The 12528-nt window shown below is 39.4% G+C and overlaps 1 protein-coding gene across 2 annotated transcripts in view; it reads left to right on the plus strand.

Annotated features, from left to right (window-relative positions):
- COMMD10 (COMM domain containing 10) overlaps positions 1-2452 on the plus strand; it is a 119043-nt gene extending 116591 nt beyond the window's left edge. Inside the window, exons 6-7 of one of the 2 annotated variants that reach the window (XM_040580671.1) lie at positions 1451-1510; positions 2149-2452. In XM_040580671.1, the coding sequence (XP_040436605.1) occupies positions 1451-1510; positions 2149-2187 (99 nt within the window). In that variant the 3' untranslated portion in view covers positions 2188-2452. Of the gene's footprint in view, positions 1-1450; positions 1511-2148 lie in introns of those variants that run through there. The other variant, XM_040580669.1, reaches the window with a different exon arrangement.
- Positions 2453-12528: the final 10076 nt, after the last annotated feature.

Below are 12528 nucleotides of genomic sequence, written 5' to 3' on the forward strand. Positions count from 1 at the left end.
ATTGGTCTCTCATGCAAATCACTGGTCCTTTTCTAGGCTTTTGTAGCCTTCCTGAAATTGTTGGAAAGGATCCTTCTTTCTACAGAGTGGGGAGGAGAAATTGCACCAGACAGGCTGGCCCCGGTCATTTTATCCCTTTCCTGTGTCTTACAGCTTCTTTTGAGGAGCAGGCACCAGGCAGTACCTATCCTGAGTTCCCAGGGCTTCTGCTGCTCTTGTGCATTTGGTGCGCCAAATTCAGCAGCATTATTTGACTTAAATCGAGACTTGCATTGGTATGAGAATACACATAATCTGGCCCGCAGCCTTGTGTGAATGCAGAAGTACCCTTGCTCATTTAAGCTGAGTTGATAAATAAGCATTTTTCTACTGACTAAGTGGTACATGATGTTGGTACCAGTTAAACAAAATTAGCATGTGTGCATTATTACAGCTGATAATATTTTGTGAGTAGAGGTGTCCACAGATTTTACTTTGCACAGGGCCTTGTTACATTTCATGGAAATGCAGCTGTTGTCCTCAGGAATTACTCCAAGCCTTGGAAAGTCTAGCAATAATACAGAGAATGTGCAGTAATAATTAGTAACTTATTTTTAAAAAATGACAAAGCGAAGTAGAAGGAACAAGGCTGGAAACAGTCTGGATAGATCTGCACTGTAATTGAAAGTAGCAGGCATTAAACTACCTGTTTCTTGCAAGTGAGTTAGGCAGGACAGAAATTTTAATTTAACCCCCATCTCTACAGACATCAGCACATGCATGCAGAAGATTATTACCACCATCTGTTTTATCCGCAGTAGTTTCCATCAGTCGTGTTATTTTGCTTTTTTAGTGTTTAAGCAATGCTTTGAAGCTGTTGTGTTAATTGTTAACTTAGGCTGAATCTGTGGATAGATGCCTATAGCAGTGTCAGCATGCTAAAATCATAACTGTTAGATTAATGAATGGAAGTATTAGCTCTGTGCTGCTATAGTACACTAATAGCTGTGCAAGTTCAATCAAATACGCTACCGATTTTGTCATTGTGTAATGGTATTTATCAGATCTTAGGTGGACTGCTGAGAAAGATGAATGTAATCTCTCATTTTTATCTGACTTAAAAATAAGGTAACAAAATAATTTTCGTAGAATTTTTTATTATTCTTCTTCACAGCAGGAGAATGCATGTAGCTTTAGGCGTGAATTTTTCACTCAAATGGAATATGTATATGTGAGGGACATTGTGGAAGGTGTCCCTGCCCATGGCAGGGCGTGTGGAACTAGATGATCTTCTAAGAACCCTTCCAAACCCAAACCATTCTATGATTGTAGTGAATGGGAGGACAACCAACTGTTGCCACTATTGTATTTCCTGTAGCTTAATCTGATACTTTGAATTACTGGTATTAATACCAAAAAGAGAATTAAAAATATGCTTATTCCTTCCTTTTTTTTTCTTTTTTCTTCACAGGACCTGAAGAAAGTATTTGTAGAATTTAATCATCAGGAGCTGTTTGAGTTCTATAACAAGGTCTGTAGATTTTACAATACTATAGTTTCTTTGTAAACACCTTGTGCTGCTCAGCGGGAAGTGCTGCCTATATGAATTAAATCTAATGACACTGGAATGAAAATGGATCCAACTTTAATTAAGGCTGTTAGGCTTGTTTGATCTCATAAAGAATTTTCAAGAAGAGTCTGCATTCAGATTTGGAATAGGCAGGGCTTGGGTCATTGTAAGCATACCTGGCGCTTAGATTGAGAGGAGTAGCTGATGATTAACAATGATGAGCTCTCTGAAATCAGCATCTTTGTGTTATATCTTCAGTCGAAATGCCAGGCTCGTAATCCAGTCAAAGTGAACTCTATTATTTTTTTCCCTTGTTATTATGCATTGGAAATGCGCAGCAAAACATCTGTGCATGTAAAAAAGGCAGTATTTAGACAACTGTTTCTTTAAAATTTGAATATATAAACTGCAGCAATGAATTCTAATAGCTTCATGTAAAAACAAATATTCATGAGTACAGGATTTTTTTATTGCTATATGAATAGATTTAGTATGCGTAGTTGAAGATACTGGAATGTGGGTTTTCTTCTGTTTGCATGTTTCTATACAACATTTTATATGAGTGGTATTTTTTCTCTCTTTTTTGTTCCTTTAAATAGCTGGAAACTATACAAGCACAGCTGGATTCCCTTACATGATATTTTTGAAGACTTACTTCTCCATCACACTCCTGCCACCTTGTTATTTTGAATTAAAGATAGATTGCCAAGCTGTGTTTGCTGAAGGATTCAGTGGGTTGCTTCCTGTAAAATTATATGTCTTATCTCCTTTTTAGACCAGTAACATTAGCCAAGAGTCATTGTTAAGAGTCTGAAGATTCTAATGGACTTTCACTTGTTTTCTGAGCAATTGTGAAGAGTGGGTTTGCTTACAGGAAAAAAAAATAAAAATAAATGCTACACAGCTTTACAATGTTTTATTTTTATTTTAGCCTGTTATGTGTTATACTTAATTCTGGTAGAAATTTACATACTAGTGAGGGACCGGGAATAAAATCTATTTTTTTCGACATAAAAGTACTAGGTAAATATACAGCTAAAAAAATCTCTATCCTTTTGAATTTTTAGTCACATGATTGATAATGCTTATTGCAAAATTGTTGAAGTAAATTCAGAATTTAAAAGCACGTAGGTTTAGTTTGGGCTAGTTTAACTTCATTTCATTATCTTTGTTCTTTTTTAGTTAGGTCGTTTTTTTCCTTCTAAATAATCAGCAGTGTCACTGATCTCAATGTTTACTTTTGACACTGAGAATAAACACGGCTTCGTAGCGCAGTGTGCATACCAATGAATTTAAGTATAACTGGGGGGGGGAGAAATCTCAGCACGTGTAACAAAGAACACTGAAACAGTCTGACAGTCAGATTTCTGAAGGCTATTTGTTGATCTTTCCTCATGTTGTCCACCACTGTTTTTACATCAAACAGGCAGAAATAAAGTACAGTGACTTAAAGGCCAGAGTAGTCATATTTTCACACATTAGTTCCAGATGAATGGAGGTTCATGAACAGTACGAGAAGGTAAAAGTCATCTTAGTTCTTGTTTGTTGCCATTCATTGACAGGCAACTTCCTTGCTGCGCTTTGATAATGGGCACAGTATACAACTCTCTACTCTAGGCTAACAGGAGGTGAGAGGAAATAAAAATCTTTGGCATTAACTTGTCTTTCTTATTGCTTAAGGGATTCCCTGAACAGGGCTTTTTTTCTTCTAGATGCCCAAAACAGAGGGATGGTTAATAGCCAACCATCCAAGGTTTTTTTGAGGTTTGCTTGCTTGTGACAGCAGATATAAATATAGCCAAAAGGTATGTCTTAAATAGCTGGTGTTTAGGTCCTCTTGTGCCAGATTGCTCTGCTGTTTTTGGAGGATTGTTTTTGTTGCTTTAATAGGGGTTGTGCTGTCACCTCTAGAATACTGAAGGGGTTTGTACCAGTTGTCTTGAGCCGTGAGATAATAGTTTTGCAAGATAAAGTCATTAAGAGCCTACGTGTGAAAAAAGTGCACTGAAGAGAAAAAACACACGTATCATCCATAGTTCTTAACTGAAATGCCAGACGATACTGTACCACTCTGGTAAGGTAACAACCCTGTCGGAAAGAAGAAATGAGTCATCGTTGCACAGCATGATCTTACCTTCTACACCTTGTGAGGCTGGCTGCCAAAATCAAGTCTTGCCTCAAGCCACTGGCAAACATGCCGTATCTTCTGGAGGTATAACAGTCCCACCCACAGACATCACGTCCTCAGTCTGGCTATTCAGCAGCAGCTTGCCAGCTTGCTCATCTCAGGCTGCATAGGTTGACATGTGTCTGCAGGTGAGCACATCCCCACCATTCCTTCAGCCTGCCAGCATTCGCAGTGATCTGTAGTTAGCTCAGCTGGGAAAATCCCCTTCTTCTTGACCCTTATGTCCTGGATTCTCTACTGGTCCTGCAGGACAGTATGTTGTGTGCTAGGACGCTGCTTTTGAGCATTTCTTCTGAGTTTCCAGAGCTTAAGATTAGGAAATATGTCTGAAGCGAGGTGAAGTATCTGAGTGTGAGAGAGGGGTTAAGTTATCTTTGTGAATATGGGCAGTGATTGATGAGTCATGGAGGAGGGGATGAAAGCAGGACCAGTTTGGAGTGCGAGAAACATTGGACAAATTAGCAGGCACATCTGAAAAAAAAAAAAAAAAAAGAAGTCAAAGACAAGTAGGAAGAAACTGGTTATAGGAAAAAGGAAGGAGAGGGTAGAGTAATGAATATTCCCAAGGTGGGAATTTGGGTGTGGGAAAACTGTAAGGAAGAGAGGAGGAACACTGGAAAAGATGGCAAAAGTATACAAAGAAAATATTAGGCAAAGAGGGAATAAAATCTTATGTAGTAGGGGAATGGGAAGAAAATTGGGGAAACAAAGTAGACCAGAGTCAACTGTGAAAGCTGTGGCCAGTTGTGTAACTAACTATATGTAGTATTTTGAACTAAAGTGTCTGAAGTGTCAGCCTTTGTGCAGATCTGGCCAAAATCAAAGAAAAGTATGGGGATAACAAAACCACCCCACCAAACCCCAGCGTTTTAAATCTAGCTTTAATAGGAAATATTTTACAAGTGGTGAAATAATGTTAAAAGGAAAAACATGAAAAACAAAGCCTAAGATTGCAAGTATGATGTAAAACTTATTTAGTGTTTATCCTTGTTTGCAGATTGATGAAGAGCAGTGGTTGCCTTTTGTTTTTACTAAACGTGCCAAATGTCTTGTTTTCAGAAGCCATAATAAAAGGCATAGTATACCTCATAGTAAGAAGTACAGATCTTTTTTCAAGGAGCACTCAGAAATAAGTAATTTAGAAAGACTTTTGAAAGACCTTGTATGTAATGAGAAGCTTTGGGGTTGTACATTATTAGCTAGCTATGGCATAACCAGTACCATCTTAGAGAAGAGCGTTGTCACTTATTTAAGTGCCTCTGAATAAGAGAGAAAATTGACTGAAAGAGCAGAACCTATTTTGTTAGGTCCTGCAGAAAAGAAGGCTTTTATTCTGGTTGCTGCTGTCTGTGCCTGAGTGGACCTGGAGAGGGGAAGATTAGCCTTCCCCCGAGAGCAGCTGTCCCTGCTTAGCTTGGATAAAGTCCTGATGTGCCAACAGTGTCAGGGAACGAGAGAAAAACAAGCACCAGCACAGACTGGGGGATGACTGGGAAGGATGGCAGATCTGCCTGTAGCAGGGACTACAGCCAATGCCATACCTCAGAGGCAGTGGAAAGAAAAACAATTTGAGGAAGAAGGCATGTAGCCTATGCAGAACTGAATAGGCCGGGTCAGTGTGGGAGCACAGGCAGGGGTGTGCACGCTGAAGGTCATCAAACCTTAGTTTTGTATTCTGGTAAAACACAGTTTTGAAGAGTGAGTCTTGTGCGTGTTTTGCATTATTTTAGTGCAGGAAGGGAAAGGGTTACATCCCCAGCTCTCTTCAGTTCAGAGTCCTAGCAAAGCATTGGTCTGTAATGTCTCTTGGGCATGATCCAGAACAGAAATTACAAAGGTTTCTGATTCTGTTGAAGGAAGATATTTGCAGAGATTTATTGAGCTCTAAAACTGGAAATTTGAATGAGTAAGAATTATTAAATTTACTTTCAGATCTTTCGGTGCATTTTAAAAACATTTGATTCATCTTTGCTCAGACATTGAAGACTATTTTCTGTGCCTGTACTTCTCTCAAAGCTGTAATATCAAAGTCTGCCTCAAATGGACTATTGGCACAAGAAGGAAGTATTTTGGTTTGGGTGTAAACAAGCATCAGTATTGTTTTGACATGAAGACTTGGAGTTCTGGGCCTAAAATGAAAGCTGATGTGAGAACTACCTCGAAAATACCAACTTATTGCTGAAGAGAAACCATTTTTACATCACTTAGCAAAGCCGACACCAACAGTGCATTAATGCTTGTTGAGTACAAATGAGTTAGATTATCTTTGCCCAGTTCAGCCTTAGTCATATAGTTCTTGTTTCTCAGAAAAATATGGAACGTCTGTAAGTTTCTGCACTCAGTTTTTGTTGAAATAAAACGTGTAGGTGGATAGACAAATATAACTTTACTATTTCAGATTTTGACTAATTGCTAAACTTGCTTTGGCTTGGCTCTTCAGAGGAGGCTTTCAAATTCCCCTGTAAATTCCTGGGTTTATTGACACATCCATTTTGAGTTATGACTTGTAGGTTCATTTCCTGCAGTCTATTTTTAAAGACTCCAAAGTCTTGTTCTTTCAAAGCATAAAGAATTTACTGAAATGCTGAGTCTTACGTTGGTCAAAGGAAGGAAAGTGTTTATTGTATAAAATGGTGTAAGTTTCCCTTCACACTTGTTCCACTTCATATATTCTGATTTCAAATAGCATCAAAAACATTTCATTTTTTGGCCACATTGGCACGTAATATCTTCAAAGCTTATGAATTCACTCACATTACAGTAAAGAAATGACAGAGCTTAATAATGTCTGTTGCCCAGTGAGTAAGTATCACATCATTTTGTGACCCTTGTATAGCTTGACTAATGAATATGGACAACGTTTTGATCAGCCACACTGGCTTTCTGAATAACAGTGATTTCGTCTACATGGATGAACTACGGTGCTGCTATCTGATATGCTGTTGATGGTGTCTCATAAAGATAAACTAATAAGATGCTTTTATCCACAACTCTTGCATAAAGTAATTTCTAATTTCCATAGTAATTAATCAGTTTTATTGGGTTTTCCCCTGGCCTTTTTAATTGGTTGATCAGACAAAATTATATGCTGTAATTTTAACTGATATAAAGTGTTTAGATGATCCCTTCATTCCTTCATTGTTTTGTTTCTGAAGAGATTAGCAGAAAATATTGGTCTGTTACAAATGAGATGCTCTCCAGCTGTGTTGAGCTATGTATCCAGGAAGCACTTGTCCCTCTCACTGACAAGGTTAGTTCCTTCTCTGCTGGGGCCAAAATATCTGCCATGGTTTTGTAAGGTTTTATCTCTCTACTGAAAACACAGGAAGGCAGTGTGGAGCTATACACATGTTGGAAGTGTAACTGGCTTGCCTGACTGTTCAGATGAGATGCTCACCTTATTAGAGCAAATTCCTCTTCCAGTGGGACACCTTTAACTTCTTGTCATCACTGTTAACTGTGCCATTATGGTAATATACAGCATACTCTCAAGGAAATCTGAATGAATGTGGTATCTGTCTCTGAGATGGCTGTGTAGGTTCACATGCACAGGTAGCTGACCTCTTCTGTAGAGTGCTAGTTACGGGACTGGACATGCTGGAGCACCAGATCGTCTTTTTTGGAATTCACCCTCTGGTCATTCAGGACAAGCGAAGGGAGGAGAAGCAGCACTCCCTGCTCAGTGCTAACAAGACTCTTCGCATCTGTACTGTGTTGGAAGGTTCATCCCATGAGGGTTAATGTGAAGAGCTCTGCATGCAGGTGAGCAGAGTTTGTTTCCTCTCATTCCAATCCACAGGTTCAATAGTAGGGCAACTTAGGTAAATTGCATTTCATGGGTAGCATGAGAATGCTGTGCTTTTTCCTATCACCCACTTGTTTGGTTTTCTGCCTTTAGAGTATTAAGAAATGCAGCTTTGTTTTTAAAAAAATAAGGCAAAAAAAAAGTGGTTTGATTTAAGAAATAATGTAATTAACATACACAGTAAGCATTTTGAAGAATGTTTGCTTTCTTGGATTTGTGTCTACTTTTGAAGAGTTTCCCATAGCAAATACCCCTGTAGGCAGCAGAGAATGGATCTGAGCAAAGCCCAGGGGGGTGAGGAAAGGATCATGTGTCTTGTTCCACCCACTACTCCCTGTTGAGCGTTGGGGTGCAGCTTAGGCTGTAAGCCTTGCTTTGTACCTCAGACTGCCAATTAGGTGAGCTCTGCCTCTTTTCTGGACAACAGTAAGTCAGGAAAAGATTAGAGACTAACTGCACTGGGCAAAATGTAGCTTGGACTGAATGTTCATAGCTTAGCTCTTCACTCTGGAAGAAATAAGAATATTTTCTTCATGACAAGCAACACTTTCCCAGATCTCCTCCATGTGATAAACAAGTTCAGAGGAGCAGCACTTTGCATCCCAGATGAATCTCTGATGTCTCAGTCAGGAGCTATGCCTTGTGATGGGGTGGGTCTCTGCTATCTTCTAATTCCTAACACATGCCTGCCACTTCCAGCCCATACACCACCTGGAGACAGGCACCACAGACCTCAAGAACAAAAAAGGACCTTTCTCATCCCCTGCTTCATCTCTGCTTCCAAGGAGACCCCTTCTCTATGTCAGGCCAGTATTCAGCACAGCTTCAGGTAAAGGTTACGGAGGTTGTCCTAGCATCCCAAGTTTGAAACTCACTTTGAGAGAGGGCAGGAAAAGATCTATATGAGAAGGGAGGTAAAACAGAACCAGCCTTTCAGGACAGGGGAATTATTAACTATTTGGCCATTTCTGGAGCCAACTCTTAGTCCAACCTGTAAGTAATCCAGTTTCTGCTTTGCAGCCGAACTCCCTACGGGAGTAAAATCATCCCTGTTTCCCCACATCATCCTTATGGATTGCAGCAATCAAAATCATCCTCAGAACCTGATCTGAGGCAACAGAAGTGAAGTACATGAGATAAATGTGGAAAAAAATAAGCCCATAAACATGATCTGATCCCTTCAGAGCTGTGCTTGCTCTCGTCTCTCCCAGGATAAGTGGGAGTGGTCCTAGTTTCTTAGAGAATCTTAGAAAAAAACCAAAAAAATATTTTAAAAAAATAAAAATTGTAAAGTGTCAAAAAGGAAAAAATAAGCAGAGTAGAGTCTTCTTTAAGCAAAAAAGCACCAGAGGCACTTGCAGTGAAGTGGAGCTTTCTCGGTTCCTACTGGGCAACAGACTGTGCATTCCCCATTGCAACACCCAGTTGGACTTGGAGTCCTTTTAATGTCTTTCCACAACTGAATTGCGGCTTCGCATACCCTGTCAGATGTCACCCCTGCATCTGGCTATTGAAAGTCTGTTAGGTAGCCTACCGATTGATTCCTTTGTGCCTGTAGTCAGTAGAAGGAGCTCCCTGGAGCCCTTCCGTATGTCGGGACAGGGGATGCAAGCCCCCGAATGACCCCATGAAGAGCTGAGCAGTGCTGCTCTTGCCTACCTCTGCAAACAGCGCCCAACTGGGAAGGCAGAGCACCTCAAGTAATTTTAATGTCTTTCTGGCTGAACAGGCTATGTTTGTTATGGTTGACAGACCCAGTTTCGGATTGGTGAATGTCTCTTTTTTATCATCCAAGTTTTGAGATCAGCCTTCTTTCTGGGAACAGAGAGGTTTTCAATGAATATTTGGTTGAAATGGTCAATATAAAAGAGAAGCCAAAGGTGGAGCTTACTCTGGTGCCTGGAGCAAAGTTCATGGCTTAACTACTATGGTAAATTAATAAAATCTACCCTGGAGTTCCTTCCAGGCAGGCCTGGATACGAATGTATAAGAGTATCTGAGCAAAAGGTCATATCCCTGTGGTATAATGATTTCAGCATGTTGGAAGAAAGGAAATTTCCTATTAATCAACCGTATTCCAGCATGCAAGGTCGCAAAGCATGAACTTGAAACCTCATTCTGCATTTCACAGCTCTGCCTAAATCAAACCAAGGCTGCAGACATGACTGTACTTTTTATTTGCCAGAGTGGCTTCTCCGTCATAGCTATCTTCAGTCAAGTGGTTTCAGTGGTTTCAAATCAGATTGTGCCTTCAGCTGCTGTGTTAGCCCTTTTCTGCATCAAAAGTAATAGTTCCCTTGAAAATCCAGCCTGGAGAGCTCTGTAACCCTCTAGATAAAGTAGCTGTGTCTCTTGTATAAAGAGATCCAAGAGATCTTCATATCACTTGTATGAAGATCTGCTCTACTTCTCAACAGTCAATACGTACATTCAATGAATACTTCATACTGGCCTTTGGTTAAAAGCATTTGATGATTTCCTTAGTTCGACAGAATCTTTCCAATGATGTGGTGACCAGGCAAAGATGCTACAGATTTCTTTGCATAATCTTTTTTTCCTTACTTCTCCCTTTTCTCCTTAAATTTCTCCCATATTTGAAAGCTAATCCTTTTCACCATCTGGGATCATGGTGCTGTGATAATCCACTGGTAAACATTCAGTGGGCACGAGCATACTGAAGAACAGGAAAACGCACCTGTGCCAACCTGTGACAATGTCTAATAACATTTTGTATTCAAGGAAGCACCTGCTCGGAGAAAAAAACAATTAGAAATCGATTTCCAAAGATTTAGATTAACTGATTTGAAATGGAATGGTTGTCCATGCCTCTCCCTGGGTGCAAGTTGGCTGAAATCCTGCTGTTGTGGACCTTACTAACAGCACATAGCCTGAAAAGCACAAATATCTTTCCCTAGTCTCTACTCCTTAAGCCATCTGATTTTATGAACATAATCTGTGAGGACAGTTTTAAAGACCCAGTAAGAATGATGCATCCTGCTAAACCATGAACTGGAGTTCTGGTGCTCCCTTGAATTTCACGGAAACCTTCCTCCAGACTTACTAGTTTCTTCTTTGACCTCTTTGCTGACAGATTCTGTTTTTTACTGTTTTTACTCTGGTTCATGGTGAATCTTGAGCTAGTTGTTTTAGCCACAGTTTGCCCCACCCTCTTAAGTTGTAGTTAACATTTTGCTATATTCTTTCCCTATTTGTAATATATATACACCTTGGCCACTTTTCAAAAAAGGACCGGGAGATGGCATTTTTCTGTCAACAGTCCTCTGTTGGTGTGCACTTTTGAAGGACTCAGCATGGATCTTAAAGCCAGTATAAAACACCATTCTCAAATGGATTATACTGTGTAAAATTGCACTGTTCATCACGATGACACCCAAGGTCAGTACTGCTGGTATGGGGAAATGACTAAATAAACCAACCAAACAACAGAGGAAACTGTAAGACACAGAAAAAACTGTTGGGAGAAAAAAAGAAAAAAGAGAAAAACCTCTAGACACATTTCTAGTCCACATTTTTTAGATCTGTCCTGCTAAGAAACAAATGTTTTCATTGCTTCCTTAACTGATCACATAAACTTTTTCTTTAAAGAGGTTTTGCTGCATTAGCAAAAAGATCTTTCTGTTAGCTGTAAATACAGTCTGTTCATTTGGATATTAGTGCACAATGGTTTTCAGACACTTCATTGAAAAGCAAATAGGTCTGAGCTTATCCTAGAGGATATGGAACAGCTCTGTAGATTAATTTTACCATCTATAAGGTCTGACAGGAGCATTGTGTTCAAAGAAACAGAAGGTTGAAAACATGATGCTTCAGAAAGTACTTATATTTGAAACAGATTTTTAGAATCAGAAGGAAAAGGCTAACATGTAACTTAGCACAGCAAAAAACACTCAAAAGACTTGTCTGCAAGTCTGATGAGATTTATGATCCATGGTCCTGGCCCAGGCATTTTTGCAATGCTGAAAAAGCAAACACAAGGTAATGGAAAACAATTATGAGTCATTCCTTTATTTCAGAGGTGATTAATGTGACACGGTCAGGTTAAATCCTCTGAAGAGACATCAGCAACACTTTTCACTCATGCATTTTGTAAGCATGGATTTGATACTATTCCACAAGAGATTTTAATTTCCTGCTAAAAGATATGGTTCATGATCAAAACAGAGATATACATATAAATACTAGATGCTGAGCTTGCAAGACTGATGCTTTTCTTATCAGCAAATGATAAGAACATAGAACATCTTCAATTTTATGATACAAATAATTCTATATTACCAAAAACATGCAGAACTTAATTGAAATATTCTCATGGACTATGCTGCAAAGAATCTGATAGCAGCACAGCGAACTATTAAGTAGCCTCTGTGCATATTCCAGAGCGTCTGTGTGTATTCCCAATTTAAAAACTAAAAATATTTGCTGCTTTATATTAAACAAAGAATGGCAATCAGAAGTTTGAATGACTTAATTCTCTAGAGTGAATTTGTGATACACTGTGTGATAGCTGGGCTTTGAGTCCTTTGATGTCTAGTATCATGCAGTATGAAGCGAGTTCAGATGCACATGTACTCCATTTTCATGTAGGTAGTATTTTAAGTCTTAGTCTCTAAGAACACCTTGCCATTGTTTGGATGCTTTTTACTGAATGCAAAATAACCTAGTAACTGCCAGGATACAGGGCATCTGAACACCGAGAAACCAGCAAATTTTAGTGCTTCAGGTATCACAGCCAGTTACCTCAGCTGGACAGTGTGCTGGGATGCTCCTTTTGACTGTGTATTGCCTACACTGGGGCCTTTTTACAGAATAAGATAACCGGTTTACAGAATAAGATAACCTTTTAATTTGGGAGTTTCCATGCTGTACCGTGTTTGTTTGGCTCAGAGGGCAGTGCAGACCCATGCCCTGCTGAAGAATTTGCTGAAAGCATCTCCAGATGAGCAAGCACCCTTTTATATGCACAGA

This window comes from Falco naumanni, chromosome Z (assembly GCF_017639655.2).
Source record: "Falco naumanni isolate bFalNau1 chromosome Z, bFalNau1.pat, whole genome shotgun sequence".
NCBI lineage: Eukaryota > Metazoa > Chordata > Aves > Falconiformes > Falconidae > Falco > Falco naumanni.